The sequence below is a fragment of the Rhinatrema bivittatum genome, chromosome 5 (genome assembly GCF_901001135.1).
Source record: "Rhinatrema bivittatum chromosome 5, aRhiBiv1.1, whole genome shotgun sequence".
Lineage (NCBI taxonomy): Eukaryota > Metazoa > Chordata > Amphibia > Gymnophiona > Rhinatrematidae > Rhinatrema > Rhinatrema bivittatum.
In genome coordinates, this window is record NC_042619.1 from 234511979 (window position 1) to 234531088 (window position 19110).

Consider the following 19110-nt stretch of genomic DNA (forward strand, 5'->3'; position numbering starts at 1 on the left):
GGCCCAAAACATTAAGTCCCACGATAGTCAAAAGCTTTTTCTGCATAAAGGCTGAGAATAACAGCCATAGTGGTTGGAACTCAATGCACATTTTTAACCCCCTTGTCGCCCTTTCATGAAACCTGTTTAGTCGGCATTTATTATTCGGGGGAGGACGGTGTTCAGTCTATTTGCCAAAACAGCAGCCAGGATTTTAAGTCAGCATTGATCAAAGAAATAGGGCGATAGGAACCCACTTCCAAGGGATCCTTACCCTTCTTAGGCAATACAACTATTACCAACTGGTTCATATTAGAAGAAAGGGAACCCTTCTCCACCAAAGTATTATAAGAACATAAGATATGCCATACTGAGTCAAACCAAGGGTCCATCAAGCCCAGTATCCTGTTTCCAACAGTGGCCAAACCAAGTCACAAGTACCTAGCAAGTACCCAAACATTAGATAGATCACAAGCTACTATTGCTTGCTTATTACAATCATATCATTTTATGGATTTATCCTTAGGAACTTATCCAAACCTTTTTTAAACCCAGTTACACTAACTGCTGTAACCACATCCTCTGGCAATGAATTCCAGAGCTTAATTATGCGCTGAGTGAAATAATTTTCTTTGATTTGTTTTAAATGAGCTACTTGCTAACTTCTTGGTGTGCCCCCTGGTCCTTCTATTATCTGAGAGTAAATAACCAATTTACTTTAACTTGTTCAAATCCTTTCATGATTTTGTAGACTATCATATCCCCCCTCAGTCGTCTCTTCTCCAAACTGAACTTCTTTAGCCTTTCCTCATAGGGCAGCCATTCCATGCCTCATATCATCCATCCAGCCCCGACTCCTTCCCAAGCTTCAGGCCCTGGATCACAGAAAAAATTTTGCCATCCCAGATTGGGTCACTGAGTCCCTCTGCCTCCTCCAATGAGGCAAAAGGCCATGGAAGGTCTTGAAAAAAGGAATCATGAACTTCCACATTCATACCTTTATCACTATAAAGGTCATTATAATATTCCAAAAATCTCTTGGTAATATCTGAAAGGGAATGCTAGGGGACACCTGAACTGTCCTGAATTCCCGCAATGTATGATTTCTGTCCCCGCACCTGCATGAGGTTTACAAGGTGTTTGCTAGACTTGTTCCCAAACTTACACATTTTGATATTGGAAATATCGTACGGACTTGGAGGCCTGCTGATGCAGCAAGTGATTCCAAGCTTCCCAGGTTTGCTCTACAGTAAATTTAGAAGAGGGAGACATGTCAACTATATGCTGAGATTGCGCACCTTTCAGTGCTTTGGTTAAAGCCAGAATCTCTGCATTTTGCTTTCGGTTAGTTTTGGCCACATATGCAATTATGCGACCCCGCAAAACTGCTTTACCCGATGCATTACTTTGAACACTGCCAGGGCTGGAGTTTTTTTGCTTCATCTAAGTTTGGGTACATAACCACATCTCCAATTGCTGATTTAATAGGGGAAGTCCAAGCAAATTTAGAAAGGGGGGGGGGGGGTTAGGAGTGCATTTAAACTTGGAGATAGGAAAAACAAACTATCACTGTTAAACTTCTATATTCTGGAATGCCCTCCCAGAAGAGGTGGTAAGGACGAAATCGGTAAATAACTTCAAAAGGGCATGGGAGAGAGATTGCGGATTGCCAAATAGAAGATGTTGAAAAGGGAGCATGGAGGGTAACCTGAACAGAGTTGCAGTTACTACCCTTAACAGAAGGCATGGGGGTAACCTGCATGGAGCAGCAGTTACTATCATGAACAACTTGTTGGGCAGACTGGATGGACCATTTGGTCTTTATCTGCCGTCTTTACTATCTTGCTATGTTGCTAGCAAAGTACAGTACTTGGTCGAGCTTTGTTTCTTATCCTGATAGGACAAAAATGGAGCATGCCTCCTTTCTTTAGAAAGGAGAAGCTAGCTGAACCCACCTTATAGTCAGGACCAGACTTAAGTGATGTACAACATTGCCTTCACTCTTCAGATCAGTGGAGGAGCATTTCCATCCCCACCCTTGCCCTGCACTAGACTCCACCAGGGCTAAGGCCAACACTGATTGTTTGCCTTGGTAATGCCCCTAGTGCTATTTCAGATTAATAAAATTGTCTCCAGTTGAGTATCTGTGCATGAGCAACTTTTCAGCTTGTTTCCTCTCCTTCCACAGTTTCTCCTGTCCTTAAATAGTTCTTTGTATGTACATTTATATGCCCAGTTGACTGCTGCCAGACTTGTAGCAGCCCTATGTCTTTACTTCTTTAAACACGTCTTTATTCTAGCATCCAGTGTGTTTGGTTTCTGAGCAAGCCTTATTCCTTCTATCTAAACTGCGTAAAAATTGGCAAGGTTCTTGGAGCAACCCGAGTCATAAGAAGTCAGGAAGGGAGATCCCATAGCGTCCTATTTCAAAGTCTCATGTAATGGTTTTGTATGTTTATGTAAGTCTGTATCCCATGTGCCAAACAATTGTTTTATGGGTCAATTAATAGTTTAAACATGTTGAAAGAAATATTAAGTCCTAGATTTGATGCTGCCTCTTTAGACTGTTTTACATTGTGACATCTGGGAGCACTTTCTAGTAGGGCTATACATTCAGGAAAAACAAAATAGGAAATGAGACGAAATTTCATATTTTGTTTCGGGTCGTTTTCAAAATGGAATGATTTAAATTCTAACTAATTTTGTCTGATTTTTGTTCTGTTTTGGAAAATGGGGGAGGTCACCTATCAGGCCTAGGCCTGATGGGTGTAGGCAGGGACACAAAGCAGAGGCCCCAGCCTACGCCTGAGCGTGACATCAGTGCCTAGGCCCAGAGCTTGACGCAGAGACCTCAGCCTATGACAGAGTGTGATGCCAGGGTCTCTGCCTAGACCCTGGCCAGATGCTGAGGCCTCAGCCAAAACCTGAGCAAAAGCCCAAGCTTGGGAAATTCCATGCCCTGCACTTACCTTATCTGTCGAGAATCCATCCAGGCCCGGTCTTGATGCTTAGGCCTTGGCCTTAGCCCAAGGTCAGGCCCAGGTCTCATAGGTCTGCCATGTTCTTTTTTCAGTCTTTTTTTCTTCAAATGAAGACGTCCGCTGGAGACAACAAAATGGCGCCCTCCGCTGAGAAGGATGCACCGGAGTTAATTTACTCTGGTGCATCTCCAGTGGACGTCTTCGTTGGAAGAAAGAAGATGGTGGACCTAAGAGGCCTGGACTCTGGCGTCCAGGCCTGGGCTGAGGTGTCAGGCCTTTGCCCTGGCCCAGGCCTCCAGACCGGGCCCCAGCATCTGGCCTGGACCTGGGCTTAGGTCTAGGTCCTAGCATCAGGTCCTAGACCTCTTCTGCAGAGCCTAGGCCAAAGTCATGGCAACCTGCCTACGCAAGGCTGAGGCTTCAGCCTGGGCCTAGGCCTAGTCATCGGATACCCCCCACCCCCAGACCGAGTAAGCTGGGCCCTGGAAGGATCCTGGTCCCAGTATTTTTTCAGGTGGGAGGGATGGGTCATGGAGATCATAAGCCTTGAGAGACCCCATTTATTTTATGTATTTAGACATTTTATATACCATCATTCCATGTAAAGATCACAATGGTTTACAAAATAACATTCATAGCTATAAATTAGCAGGTAATGACAGGTTCCAGGGTTGGTATTCATCAACAAGCATTAACATCTGTTCGTCCACGGGCATTAACATCTATCCAATGCAGTGATCCACTGCATATCAACTAAAGATCTAGAATAAAAGATGTAAAGTATTGGAAATTAAAATAAATTTCACATTATGGTCAATGCATGGATCTTTTACAGTTTCTTGTTGTTCCTTATGTTTCAATTAGTATCTCTTGTCCTCCTTGCTGTAGTCTGTCTCTACATTTTGATGTGTTAGATTGTATGCATTTTTGAAAAGCCATGTTTTTAGCTCACTTTTTTCTAACTGGTATCAAATGTAACATCTCAGGTAGGGGAATCCAGTTTCAGATTTTGGGCCTCCAGACCAGGCCTGTTTTTCAGTTAGCCTGTGTCCTTGCCAGCATGATGCAAAGCTGAACAGCTAAATTTGAAAGAAAAGAAAAATGTACCTACCGGTATGTGAAAGAGAAATTGATTGCAAAATAAAATATTGCTGGTTTCTCAAAGGCCCACACATCATCCCAGTCAGATGCATTACTGCATTTTTATTTTCTCTGGCCCTTCTCCTGTCTGCTTGGGCTTCCAGCTCAATTGGAACTAGTTTCTACTGGAGGTCGTGGCATCATGGGTTTTTTCATTCACAACTATCCAGGGCTGCTGCTGCCTCCTTATTCTGCTCGACCCAACCATCACAGTGCCAGTCCTTGGCTTGGGGCCACAGACCACAGCTCTCTCAGAATTCAATGTTGCCCTTGTGCAATGGCTGAGGCTTCCTCTCTCCTCCCCATCCCCAGGAGCAGACATCAAGCTTGAGAACCCAGGTCCTCCCACGTGGCAGCGTGCAGAACTGCCACTGATTCATCAGACTAGGCCTTTACTAGCTCTTTTTAAGAGAGAATCTGGTCAAGCCTCATAGGCTTATGAAATCAACCAAGAAGGGGGGATGTAATATTTAACTGAGTAGTGAATAGTTAAGATACTATTTCCCTCTCTTATAGTGTTCACACTGTGTTTGCGATATTTAACTGAGTGGCATGCATTGCATACAAAATATACAATAATCAATTTCTTTAATCCAAAATGACAAATTATTTAAAATCCATTTTTTTAACGGTATTTTTCCCCAGCAACTTTCTCCTGCTCCTCTGGCTTCCAGCTTAGTTGGAACAAACTTCTTTTAAGCCATGCTGCAATGAGACTTCATTCACAATGACCTGGATGATTTTTTTCTATTTGCTATCTCCTTCAAAATTCGGCCTAGCTATTATGGTGAGAGTCCTTAGCTTGGGGCTAAAATCTATGGCTCCCTCTGGAACCTGGCTAATGTGGGCTGTAAGTCTAGCCCCTAAGTATTGCCACAGAGTCTAAATACTACCTCAGCAGCCCCCTGGGGAGCAGACGCCCTGCCTGGGACTTGAACCTGGGTTATCTGCATGATCGTGCACCGCACTTAGTACAGAGTCGCTCAGCTGGCCTCACTTCATCATGCTTTGTGACCTTGAGCAAACCACTTCATCCTTTTGTGTCATTGATACTCTGTGACCTTGAGCAATACATTTATCCACCTGTGCCCTCCATTTACCCTGGTAATAAACCTGCTGCTTTGGAAATTCATTCATGCCATCTCAGGTGCCCGGAATGTGCCTGAGAGGAGACTGTTTGTCTATTCAAAATTACCAAACTCAAAAATAATTTGAAATACTTCCATATAAAACTAAATAAATGATTAGCGATATTATCTAATCAGCATTGCATTTAGGTAACAGTTTCTTGAAACTTTGCCTCAGAATTAGGCTTTGGGATATAGTTAATATTCAAGACAGTGTGTAAAACCAGATTAGCTCCTTTATCTAGAAAGGAAAGAGTGCACCTTGTGAACTGGCATTTCCCTTGGTCTTTTTTGAAGTGATGCAGATCTTTTGACTGACATCTGAGGTTAGTTCTCAGACATGAAGTATGCCTGAGGTTCCTGAATGTGAAGTGTGACAGGGACTCTCCGTTTCAGATTTCAGTGCTGCTTCCTGTTCCAGCTGACAAGGTTTTCCTATTTCTTGCAGGCTGATCTTGGAGCTGCCTCAGGAAATGGGATTAATAGCCATTGCGGCTCAGCAAATGCAAGGCAAAGGTGAGTAGTTTCCCACTGTTAAAGAAATTTCACTGGAACACAAGAGTCGACCCTCATTGATTGCTTTTGGTGAGCATGCGGGGCTCTAGTCCATTGTTCCCCTAACTTAAGACCTGCCCATATAGGAATCACTTCAATGAACTAAAGCTTAATTCAGGGGTTTTCAAACTTTCTGATAGTGGCTCTCCAGGACTAAATTTCAGGTTCCTGGGCTCCCTGCCCCCACAAGGCTGTTTCTCAACTCTCAAGCGTTGTTTTAAGGGTATTGCAGATTGCCCCTCACCCTTCCATCTCCCTCACCGATGTGCAGCTCTTGCTCCCTGTGCCTCTCCATGTCTTAGCCAGCCACTTCCACTGACCGATGCGTTGGAAATCGCCCAGGTTTTCGTTGCCGACTTTAAGGAAGCCATACCGAGTGCCTGTTCTCCCTGAAAACATTTCACGATGACATCTCCCCTCTGCTCACCTTCTGATCGAAGTTGACTAATTCCACACCTGTCATGACCATTTGTGCATTTATTTCATTCTATTCTTTTTTTTTTTTTTAATTCTATTTTTAGTAGAATATAAGATCAATTTGAATACAGACCTGTTTCCCTCTTTCAAATATCCTACCCCCTTCCTCAAAAATAACTTGTCTAAGTGACATGAGACGCCTTGCTGGTCTGAGGGCCGGAAGGAAGTCTCCTCTACCAACAACACTCAGAACCACTCGTTGGCCACCAGTGGTCACCATGGTAATGGCAGCTACCTGGATCTCAAGCTTTTCACCTCCATGGCTTGTCTTAAGCCTCACCAACCACCTCAAACAGGAGACTTGATGTGCAGCCTCTTGCAGCCATGCTTTAGGGCCAGCCCGTACTTATTTCTTTTTTATTCAGATAAGCCCTATACTATGACAGCTGTGCACATAACAAAAAATGGGTTCAAGTGGCTAAGATGATTAAGGCAATAAAGTTTATTTTAAAAATGTATTAACCACCTATCCATATTTCTAGGAGATTTCCAATTAAAACATCCACAATTACAGCACATAAAAACACAAGTAGAGTCTTAAAGCAAAACTCACATATACACAATAAACTATCTAATGTCTCCAAATCATTTGCACTTAACCATTCCCATACTACTTCTGAATGGTATCAGCTCACTGGGATCATTTACCCTTCGCTTTGTTACCTTTATATGTTAAATGCCTATTGAGAAAAGAAGGCTTTTACCAATTTTCTGAACTTTAACAGCCCCATTTCAGCTTTCAAACACCTTGGCAACAAATTCCAAATTAAGGGACCCTGAACCTGGAAAAGCCTTTCCCATGACTCATCCGGTCGGACAACTTTAAAAGAAGACACGTCCAGTAGCAATTGCAAGCTAAATCTTAAAGCTCTAGTAGGTTGTTACAGCTTTTGCTGCCTTCTGATGGAGCAGTATGAATTTAGCCAGGAAAAAACAGGTGACTCCAGAAATAGCGGGGCATTTTGCTCTGATTTTTATTTATTTTTTGCTTGCAGTCCAAAATATGTTAATATTTATCTTAATAGTTCACCAGAAAAAACAAGACTACAAATCCTAGGATTTCCTGGGAGAAGGGAGTTAGAAAAACAACTAGAGCTGAATGCTCTGTTAATTATAGTTTCTTGATTAGCCTAAATAAATGTTTCTCCATGGCACATGCTAGTATGAGATTTTTTATAACCTTGACCGTTTTAATTTTTCTCTTAGGTCGTGGTGGAAACGCCTGGCTCAGTCCCATAGGCTGTGCTATGTTCACTTTGCATCTCTCCATTCCTTTGATTTCTCAGCTGGGACAAAGAATTGCTTTTATCCAGCACCTCATGTCTCTAGCAGTGGTGGAGTCTGTAAGATCATTACCAGGATATCAGGTATACAATTCATTTAATTTGAACTGTTTTCTCTTGGTTTCTTGCTATTGAGTGTAGCTGGGCATAAACCGGGTAGCAGGGGAGTCCAGCTCTGGTCTTCAAGTGCCACGAACCAGCCTGGGTTTCAGGGCATCCACAATGGCCATGGTCAAGGATTGTGGCTGCAACAGCTGGACTGGTCTGAGATGGGGAAGAGCTATAAAAACGGAGGAAGCAACCACTGCTAGTGGTGAAGGAAGGCTTTTGACTCTGGATCCCAGCCCTTGCTCCAGTTCAGCTGGAAGTACAAATCGGTACAAGACAGCTTACCTTCAATTTTTCTCTCTTCAAGTGGTTCAGGAAAAACTGTAGTAGCTGGACCTGTTGCCATTTTGACAAAATCCCCTGTGCCTCGCTCGATGCAGCTGCCTCTGTACCTTGATGTCAATCCCACCTTGTTCCCTTTCTGAGTAAAATAGGATGAAGCCAGAAAGTAAAGGAGACAAGTAAAGAGTTAAAGAATATCTGTTTATGTTCAGGGCCCAATACTATGGAATGCACTGTCCCAATAATTTAAAAACGAATCAGTCCTAATAGCACTTTGAAAAAGGTTAATGCGTTTCTATTTTGCACAAGCCTGCCAGCTAGAATTTGTTAGATGTTATCCATGATTTTAGTGTACATTTATTGGTCAGTTTTACGTTTTGATTTATTGTTTTGATTGTCATTTGATTTATGTATTGGATTATGTATATTTATTGTAAATCACCTAGAATTGCAGATAGGCAATTAAATAAATGTATAAATAATAAGCTGATCTTCCTATCGAAACATGGTCTGTGTTGGGTCTATTGAAAATTGGAGTTTGTGAGCACCTGCATCAGTAGCATAGCTTTTGTAGACACTGAAAGTGTCTTAATTTAACTCACAAGATAAGTTATATTTTATTGCATCACAAATATCTAAAAATCATTCTGGTAGATGATTTGAACCAATGTGAAGTCTCTGAAATTGCCTGATGCCCATTGTGGGCAAGAGACAGAGATTAATTTTATATGAAATACTGTCGTTTTTATACCAGTTAGATAGGATTTAGTATTACTACTTATATTTACACAGTTTTCCTATTACTACAGCACCTTTTTTTTTGTAGTAATTTTGGATTGTTTTGAGGTGTTTGCATATTAAATGATAATAGAGGTCCATTTATATACAGTAGGGCAGGATGGCCAAACTCGGTCATGCAGACTTACTCTGTTATTTATTTATTTATTTATTTAAAGGTTTTTATATACCGATAACCGTTTGCACATCATATCGGTTTACAATTAACATGGAACGATTTGGTTACATGGCATGGTAAGGGAAAGGTACATAACATAGTATGCAGAGAGTACATAACTGTTGAGAGAGAAATATATAAGTATATATAAATCTATATAAGAGAAACTATGTACACATTGGTCATATTTGAAAGAAAGTTAAATGGCATGGTCAGAGGGGGTAAATAATATTATATTGTGAACTTGTTGATAACTTATATTTATATATATTATAAAATTGAATCTATAAACAGTCATGTAGAGAAAGGGGGTTTTACTTGATACCATAAGAAAAGACTGGTTTTGATTAAACAAGGGTATCACGATAACTCGTATTCTCATTATTATACTTGGGGTTCACAAAATCTCATCTCAGCACCGTATGTTATCAATGCATCAGTCATGCCTTTGTTTTGGGCCTAGCTAGTCACCTTCCGATCTTGAGGCTTCCAGCCATATCAGCCTTATCTCAACCTATTTACCAGTTAACCCTTTGTGATGGAGAAAGTGTGCTAAGATCAATGGGTCTTTATTTGCAGTTGCCAAAGGAATTTTTTCCTGACTAGCCCATTCCTTTTGGTAGCTATTCTGCAGATATACTTAGTCAAAGAACAAGCATTGTGACTCCCTTCGATGCACTATAGAACCAACCCCTAGGTTTTGTAGTAACTGGTACATATTCCTCTCCAAGAGCTGAGATCACTTTTTCCATGGTGCCAACTTCCCTTACCAGTTTAATTTGTAGGTGTCTGGTCCAAGACTTGAATCCAGGGCCCTTGGATCAGTCACTCACTTACTCAGTCACTCTAGGGTTTAAAGAACCTCAGAAGAAGCAGTAATTGACATGGACTCTATAGACATTAAATATTTATCAACAAGAATATTTATCAACAAGAAGAAGCCTGGGTTTTGGGTATTGTTAGATTCTACTTCAGAAATTTGTGAGTGAAATTCAAGAGTGACCTGAAGTTGTTTGAGAGAAATTTATAATATTCATCCTTGCTTATCTAAAGAGAATTTGGCAACTCGTATTCGCGCTATGGTGTCTAACCATGTAGATTACTGTAATGCTTTATATGCCAGCCTAAATAAAATGCAGATTCATAAGATTATGGACTGCTATATTCTCGATTAATGGAGAAGTTTCAGCCCAGGTGAAATATGATCAGTAAGCTTCAAACCCAGAGACTACTATTAGTTACCCATAGTCTTTATGGTTAATTTTAATAATTTGGTATTTAATTAGTTACCTGGACTGGAACCAAAGTATTTAACTGATCAACTATTTACAATCTGTTTAAGGCAGGTGCTTAGAAACTCCATCACTCAGAGAAGTAAAACTAATGAAGGTTCGTAAAAAGACTTTTTCTTTTTTGGGCCTTTCTCATTGTAATTCAATTTCAAGAGAGATTTGACTGCCCAGTTATGCTACCTAATATAAGCATAGCAAGGCATGTTTTTTTAACCCTGGCTTTTAATTTCATGGGATCTTGATGCAGACTCTTATTTGTGATCTTATTATTTAATTGATTATTTGAATTGATTTTTGTTTTGTTTGTTTTAATATTTAAATGCATAAGGGTATGTGCTGTTGTATTTAAGTTTTAATTTACTGTATATTTTTATGTATGTATTTGGATATTACGGGCCCAATATCTGGCTATAGATAGGTTTAGTCTTAACCAGCTATATTCAAAAGAATATAGTCAGTTAAGTGGTGAAGTGAGGCTTTTGGGGGGGGTGGGGGAGGAGATTGCAGTCCTACCGGCCCTCTCCTCTCTCCCACCTGAAGTTGAAATGCTTTGCCCTATTGGGCCTCGCCTGCAGCCCCTCCTCCCATCCCCACCTCCCAAAAAAACTCCACTGCCATCTAATAGCACCAGGACCAGTCCTAGTCTCTATTCACTCCCTCTCCCAGGTCCCATCAAATTATTTTTAAAACTGTAAGCTCCAGGGTCTCCCCCACTCAACCCTTACCCTCCTACCTTCCCAGTACCTTAATTGCCTTTAATCGTCTGCCTGATTGCAGTAGCAGCCCACTGTGACCCAGGTCCGTCGCTTCTGCTGTCCCTGGGCAGCATACACTTCCAGCATGGCTTCCTAGAAGTGCTAGCTATCTAGTAACAGCAGAAGCATCAGGCCCGGGTCACAGTAGGGCGCTACTGACATCCAGGCTTAAGATTAAAGGAAATTAAGGTACCAGAAGAATGTGGGGGAAACCTGGATATTATAATGTGTTAAAAAACATTTCAGTGGGACCTGGGAGCATGGCAAGGAAAGAGCCAGGACTGGCCTATTAGATGGAGGTGGTTTGTGTTTGGAGGGGTTGCTGAAGGCTTGGCTTGGCTTGGCAGAGTCAAGCATTTGGAATGAGGGAGAAGTGAGACATGTTAAGGCCAGTAGGCCTGCAGTCTTTTTTTTTTTTTTTCCTTCAAAACCTCCTTCGCCTCATACCAGGCTATATTTTTTTTCAATATAGCCAGTTAAAACTAAAGTTATTTAGGAGCACATTCCCAGATAACTTTTTACCTAACTCTGGCATGACTAAATTTAACCAAATAACTTAGCTGGCTAATTCATTTGTCTAACTCAGCACCGCCCTGGAATGCACCAAATTAAAAAAAATTGTTAAACCTTGTAACTGAAGACTGATGATTATGTTGGTGTTACCGATATCATAAGCTGGCTGTTAGCTCAAATGCCAGTTCTGTGTATGAAGATCTCCTGATACCCAGATGAGTTTGTGCTTTGTACATTGAGGAGGTTTTACTGGTAGAATTTTTTCTTGGTATTAGTCGCTACTCCATGGACTGGAACCTGGGGGGAGAACACAAACTGCACTCACAAAACAAAACACAGAAAAAGCAGACAAAATCTCTGAGTGTAAAGTCCAAGGCCAACACATTATCCAGTCCTTCTGGAAAGGAAATCTACTAATAGGCCCAATAATAGGCAGAAGGTGGCTTCCTCATGATGGTCCCATCAGGGAAGATCTTTTATTCTTGATTGTATCTTTGAGCTCCATTGGGCAAAGACATACATGACAAAATACTCATGTATGTTTTTCTCATATTTCATCTGTTTGCAACAAAAATCCACTATGTTCTGAAACATAGGATGGTTTTTTAGTGACTTCTGCATACATGAAGTCCTTGAAAAGTTGTTCCTCAATATGTTCTCTGAGCCATTCATCCCCTTGTCTTTGTGCATAGTCCATGGTGTGCAAAGGCGCATATAGGTAATGAGCTCCAAACAATTGATGCACTCTTCTTGCTACAGTTCTGTCTGTTTGGGACAGTCTGGTCAAGGGTGAGTCTTCAGTTGGGTCCTCGGGACTCGGTGTCTGTTTTTCCAGTCTTCGGGCAAAGAAATGGAGAAATCAACCTCTGCTAAACAAGAGAAATTGCTCCATTGCCCTATAGAGCTTCATGCAAAGAAAAATCCCTTTTGCCTTACTGAAGGAAATGGTCATCTGGAACTTCTGGATAAGCTATGTTCCCTTCGTTGATTCCCGATGAGAGGCATACTCAGGCTATCAAGCCAAATCAAAGTAGTCTTTGTATGTTTGAGGCACAGGCGCGAGTAAGCTAAGCATCTTATGTGGACTCGGACTTGCCGCCATTCCTGTGAATTCCAGAAAGCTGGCCATAGGGTCCCAATTCTTCAGACCTATTATCCATTGTGACAGCACCAGGGCAGATGTCCCCAATTTCTCCATTTCAGTAACATAAATCTGTGCCATTTTAATGCAACCCCTACCAGGTCTTGATAGAGGTATTGCAACTGGGATAGGTGATTGCCTCTACCAAAACGTTCTGATGATCTGGTGCTAGATGCTGATGGTACAGACAGACTTCACCTCTCAATGAGGCTCAGGCCTAGTCTCTCCATGAGATGTAAGTCGGATAACAAAACATGGCAACCAATGAAATGTACCTTCCACTCCCAAAGTGAGTGCAGGTCGATAGGGAGACTTGGATTCAGCTTCCCTACTCAAGGAAACCTCCGTTGGCATTTTGACTGGTGGTGTTCCTCTGTGAGATTCTGGAGCTCTGGAATCCATAAACTCTTTAAACCTGCTTGTTTGCACCCATGTTTTTTGCAGGTACTACTGCCTGATGAGGTAACAGCTTTCAGAGGGAAACATGTCAGAGCCAGTAAGCTAGTCTGTTCACCCTCATGGATGACAGCAAATACATTGGGAGGTAACATTTCCTCCAGTAACTCCTTAACAAATAACCTCCCTTGGCAGACTTCACACTGGAGCACCCCAGGAATCCAGCATTGATGCACATAACAGTCTCTCTGTATTCAAAATTCACCTGGACTGCAGCGCCTTCCACTCCTAGCCATGCTTGTACCCATTGAGGAGTTGGGTGGGTCTCCTGGTGGCTTGCCAGAATTTCCTCACCCGGCGTTGCAAATAAGATTTTCTGTGCGTTCATAATGCAACACGCGTTGGCTGTCTCCCATTCTGGATCATGCTACTAGCAATCGCGGTTGTCCAGTGTCACAGGCCCCAACGCTGGTATCACGATTCTTACTGTGGCTGTGGGATATCCAGTACAGTGCCTGCTTCCTCAGCTCACTATTTCCATTTGACCCCATAGCAAAACAGCAACCCTACTATTCTTCTTTCTCATGTTTTCTCAGTGTTTTTTGCATGCCATGTAGAGTGATGCTGAGAGCATCACGCCACAGGTCCTCTTCCTACTGGCAGTTGTCTACTGATGACTGCAGTAAATCCAGGGCATGTGCAATAACTCCTCCTTGGCTGATTTAATGCCTTTCACCGCCTTTGATCCCCTTGAGTGGTAACAGTAACCATTTAGTTCTGTCATTGTTTCTAAGCAATTCTAGGACAAGCAGGATGTCAGTCCTCACACATGGGTGACATCATCGGATGGAGCCCAGCACGGAACTTTGATCTCCTCTTGGGCTCTAGGTATTAGTTAATTGTAAGTTTAATATATGCCAGTAATGAAGCTAGGCACAATACTGGTGTTCCTACATAATTTTACAGAAGAAATGGTTAAAACATGAAAAATGGCATTTTCTGCCAGTCTGAAAACTAGAAACCTGTACATGTGTCTAGGTAAAACCGTGATCCTTTCCTTATCCTTGACCTGAATAAGAAGCTTCCCTGGGCCACTTGGACTATGTATACTCCCTTTCCCTTATGGGTTTCCCTTGAAATACCTGGGATCCATAGCTCCTCCTGGAATTCTCCACTGTTACCTCTCTTCCTTCCCTTTGTATCAGATAGGCACCTCCACCATGAGTAGGTGATGATGCTGGTTGAGTGATTTGATCCCTTGGATAAGGGAAATCACAGCTGAAAAAATACAGCTCCTCTCTTACTCCAACTGGGGAGGAAGGGTAGCTGGAAACTTCCTTCCAAAACAAATCTGTTTTTCAGAAAAGGTACTTAGAAATTACTTTGGAGTAAATCTGTTAATCACTGGGTGTGAGTTTAAGATTAAAAACCTCCTTACTTCTTCTAGGGCTCCTTACCTAAGGCTCAAGGGCCTTACCTTTTATAATTAACTGGAACTAAACAGAAAAGCTCCTTGCTTCCAAAAAGCAGAATCCACTAGGGAGCACGTGCTTTTATACCAGGAGGATCAGACTATGGGAGCAGCCTCATGTGGGGGTGCAGTGGCAGACATACATTCCACTCATCCTCCTTGTGCATGACTCTTCTATAAGGCCACACCGTCGTAGCAATTCCAGTGTGGCCCTACATAAGCAACAAGGATAAGGCAAATCGTCTTTTCTTTAAAATGCCACAGTTAAGTTTATCTTAAACTTATTTTCAGGTTTTGATTATTTTTTTAACCTTATTTGTTCCAGGCTTAATTTTTGTTTTTATTCTGAGGGTTAACACTAAAACTAGATGGCATTACACTGGCTACCTATTCAATCAAGAATATATTATAAAGTTCTAATGATATTTTACAATAATATTAACCCTAACAACAATGATCTGATGGGAATATCATTTAAAACACACAATCCCCCACAAAATCTAAGATCACAAAACAAAGGCCTCCCAGAAATCCCTGCAAAAAGAAATTCTCATCTAACGCAAACTAGAGATAGAGTTATATCAATTGGTGGCCCAAAACTATGGAACCCTATGCTAGAAGAGCTACAAACAATGTCAGACAAAAAGAAATTTGAAAGAAACTTGAGAACATAGATATTCAAAAATGCTTACAGCTTGACATAAACCTCCAGTTAACCAAGACCATTTCCTCTAAACCCCATAAACCCCAGTTCTATTTTGTTCTGTATGTCTGCCAGTGTAACACTTCCTACAACTATGGGGCCGATGTAATAAATATGCGCAGAAAGTGGGTGCTGAACAGTCAGCCCCCAAGGGGGCGCCATGCAATATTTAAATTAGGGGGTCGTGTTAGTAAGGAGGCGTTAGGGTTGCTTGCTCACCCGTAGCGCCTCTTTGCTAACGAGAACCCGATCGGCCATCCACCGGTTAGGAAAACAGGTGCCGAGTTTATCTTCAGAAAACAGACGCTTGTCATTTGAGCTTCTGTTTCCTGCACTCAACTACCAGTGGGTGTTTTTTTTTTTCTATTTTTTAACTTTCTTTAAGTTAGTTTTTCCTCCTACTTAATATCACAACGATATTAAGTAGGAGGCAGTACGCCTACATCTGGCGTGAATGCTAATAGCCTCGATCACACGCATTTGCATGTGATTAGCGCTATTAGACTCACTCTATGTTGGACACACATTGAATAGGCGCTAATCCCCTTGTTGCATTAGGGGATTCATTAGCTTCGGACTGCGAGTTATAAGGTGCGCTTGGCTGAGTGCACTGTATTGCATCGGCCCCTATGAATGTTGTCCGGTTTTCATTCTGGTATGTCTACCTTTGTAACACATAGTATAAATATGAATGTGATCTAGTGATTCTCACATGGAATGACGGTATATTAAACATCTAAATAAAAATAAATGGCAGAATCAGCCTTGATTTATTTCATAAAGCTGGTGGTACCAGATTCTTGTACTTTTAGCTTGAAATTTCTGTTGTTTCTCTAACTTACCTTAAAATAAGATTCCCTACTTATGGCACCTACGACTAAAACTAATTGCAAGAGAGGAAGGAGTATAGAACTGGGATAAATTCCGATAAGAACTGGAAGTTGCCAGTACTGATAAAACAGAAGGAAAATCAGAAAGTATTAGGACAAACAATTGTCCTGACCTCCCTCTCCCCTTGAGGATGACAAACAAAACAGACTGTCAGCAAAGTCAATAATAATTTACATCCATAATTTGTTATTTTTCTAATTTTTTTTTTTTTTTTTGTAGGGTATAGACATGAGAGTGAAGTGGCCAAATGATATTTACTACAGTGACCTCATGAAGCTTGGTGGTGTTTTGGTGAGTTCTACACTGACTGGACGAACATTTCATGTACTAATTGGTGAGCATATTTTCTTTTTAAATAACATATACTGTATAATTCAGAAGCATCAGCGTTGATAGCTGTTGTATAGTAATCACTGAAGATTGTAAGCTCCATGGAGTAGGGACTTTCTTATGTGTATCTATATAGAATTATACAATTCTAGTGATGATATAGGAATGATAAGTAATAGGAACACAGGTTAGATATGATTTTTGTCTAAAGCTTTATTTTTTAATTAACCGTAGAATTCATAATTTTCATGTTACGTTAATAGTAAATATAGAATCCTATGTGCCTACAGATAGTGGGCCAAAAGCAATACATTCTGCATGTTTCCTAATGCAGCTATTGATGTTCGATGATGCGGGTTTCCAGTCTATATTTGGTTTTACCAGCATCAAAATTGTCACATGAGCATCTGCAGTTAGTAAAGTAGGTACAAAATGCAAAGATATGTGATGAGGTTTACATGAACTTACAGGAAGAGTTGCCAAGTTTGTGGTGATTAGTTGGTGGCAGTAGATCCATGGTTTTGTTTGTTGCACTGATTTTTTTTTTGGAAGAGAGTCAAGCCTCTGAAACTCCTGGATTCTGCAAAAGATTTATCCATGAGATAGAACCTGTAGTTAGCTCTATTAAGAATTGTACTCCCAATCTTATTAAATGGAGGTAAAAATGATAGATGACAAATTTTGACAACAGTTTTGTCAACTGGTTTTTTTTAAATGGGGCTCCCCTATTAATATTAAAATTGCATACAATTTTACCTGAAAATCCTTCTTAATTAATCGATAGCAACAAATACAAGTTAACAATCACTGTTCGGACTTCTATCCATCTTCCTCTGCAGTACCACAAGGCTCATCATTATCCCCTATACTTTTTAATATATACTTACTCCCTCTTTGTCATATCCTTGCAGCATTAAACGTCTATTTTCGAATCTATGCAGATGACATTCAACTGTTAGTCCCTTATAAAACTTCTTGACCTGATACTCTTTCTCTAATCTCATTGTACCTTTCTACAATAAATTCTTGGCTTGACCATAACCGTCTAAAATTGAACCCGTCAAAAACTATACTTACACATCTCTCATCTATTGTTAATTCGTCTACAGGACCTCCCTCTCATTTAATTTTCAAGAGAATCTCTATCCCAATTGGCACTTTTACTAGTAGTCTGGGAATTATAATTAATTCAGATCTTTCAATGTCTAATCATATTTCTAACATTACAAAAAAATCTTTCTTCAAACTACATCTATTGAAAAGAATTCGACCATTTCTCTTTCTTCAGGACTTTCGTACAATCTTGCAGTCTTTGATACTTTCAGGTTTGGATTATTGCAATGCATTACACTTAGGCCTATCCGACTCGGCTATTTATTCATTGCAACTAATATAAAATTCAGCTGCTCGGATACTTTCAGGTACCTCCCGTAGGACTCATGTCACTCCAATCTTATTCTCTTTTCATTGTTTACCGATTAAATACAGAATTCATTACAAAGTATTGACTATCATTCATGCACTCATCTACAATCCAACATCAATTAGTTAAAATTAAAAACACACAATAAAAACTAATAATTAGGCCCATCATTAATGAGACAGCTGAGGTATATTAGTAAGTAATGATGCAGTTGTAATTGAAACTAAATTTGAGAATTAATCAGTGAACTATAAGCTTTCTGAAATAGATGCATTTTTAATGTTTTCTTAAATTGTTGCGTGGAAGATATGAGACTAAGAGAGTCGGGGAGTGAGTTCTAAAGTATAGGGCCCGCTACTGAAAAAGCCCTTTTTCTAGTTAATTCAAGTCTAGCCAACTTAATAGTGGGTATATCTAGGAGGTTTTTTGAAAGTGATCTAAGTTGTCTGGTTGGTTTATAAATATGGAGGTTAGTTTATTTTATTTAGTTTACTTTTATGTATGTATGTTGTGAACCGTTTTGATTAATTCCTTGAATTGTAAAAGCAGTATATAAACATTTTTCAATAAATAAAATAAATAAATCTTACTTTTTTTTTTTTTCCCCACTGAGTTGAAGCTAACTTCTCCCTGGAGCATTGGTAAGCTAATGCACCAATGCTTCTGGGAGTCATGCCTTAAAGGGACAAATTGGCCTTGGTTAACACCCCCCAAGTGTGGATAAAGACCCCTGTACTCCTGGGGGAATGCTGCGCAAAAGAATTTAAATTCTGCCCCCAAAACTTAAAATTCTGCATATTTTATATTGGTCAAAATAACACAATTTACGTGACATAAGAAAAATAAGAAATTGCCATGCTGGGTCAGACCAAGGGTCCATCAAGCCCAGCATCCTGTTTCCAACAGAGGCCAAACCAGGCCACAAGAACCTGGCAAGTATCCAAACACCAAGAAGACAGTCTTTAAGTAATTACATTTTAAATTAATACAAAAAAAAGTTATTACTTAGAGATGCAGAATTTCCCTAGAAAGTCACTGTAAGAGTGTCCCTTCCACTCTCTCTCCCTACTCCCCTGCGGAGATATCAAGAAGCGCAAGCAGGAAGGAGTGTCCTTTGTCAAGGCCCATGCATGTGTGGTCTAAGAGTGAGATGAGGAGGGATTCAGTACTATGTGATTTACGGAATCCATATTGTGATAAGTTAAACGCCAGCATTGTGAGAGATATTAAGAATCAGTTGGATAGAGGTAGCCTGGAAGTGATTAAACCTTGTATTCTCGATAAGGAAGATTTCCAGTGGACAGGTAT

At 40.6% G+C, this 19110-nt stretch overlaps 1 protein-coding gene across 8 annotated transcripts in view; it reads left to right on the forward strand.

The window, feature by feature from the left end:
• The window catches only part of HLCS (holocarboxylase synthetase), a 262571-nt gene that overhangs the window by 238057 nt on the left and 5404 nt on the right, over positions 1 to 19110 (forward strand). For all 8 annotated transcript variants that reach the window (XM_029603467.1, XM_029603468.1, XM_029603469.1 and 5 more), the window contains 3 exons: positions 5676 to 5743; positions 7466 to 7626; positions 16269 to 16383. In XM_029603467.1, the coding sequence (XP_029459327.1) occupies positions 5676 to 5743; positions 7466 to 7626; positions 16269 to 16383 (344 nt within the window). The remainder of the gene's footprint in view (positions 1 to 5675; positions 5744 to 7465; positions 7627 to 16268; positions 16384 to 19110) is intronic.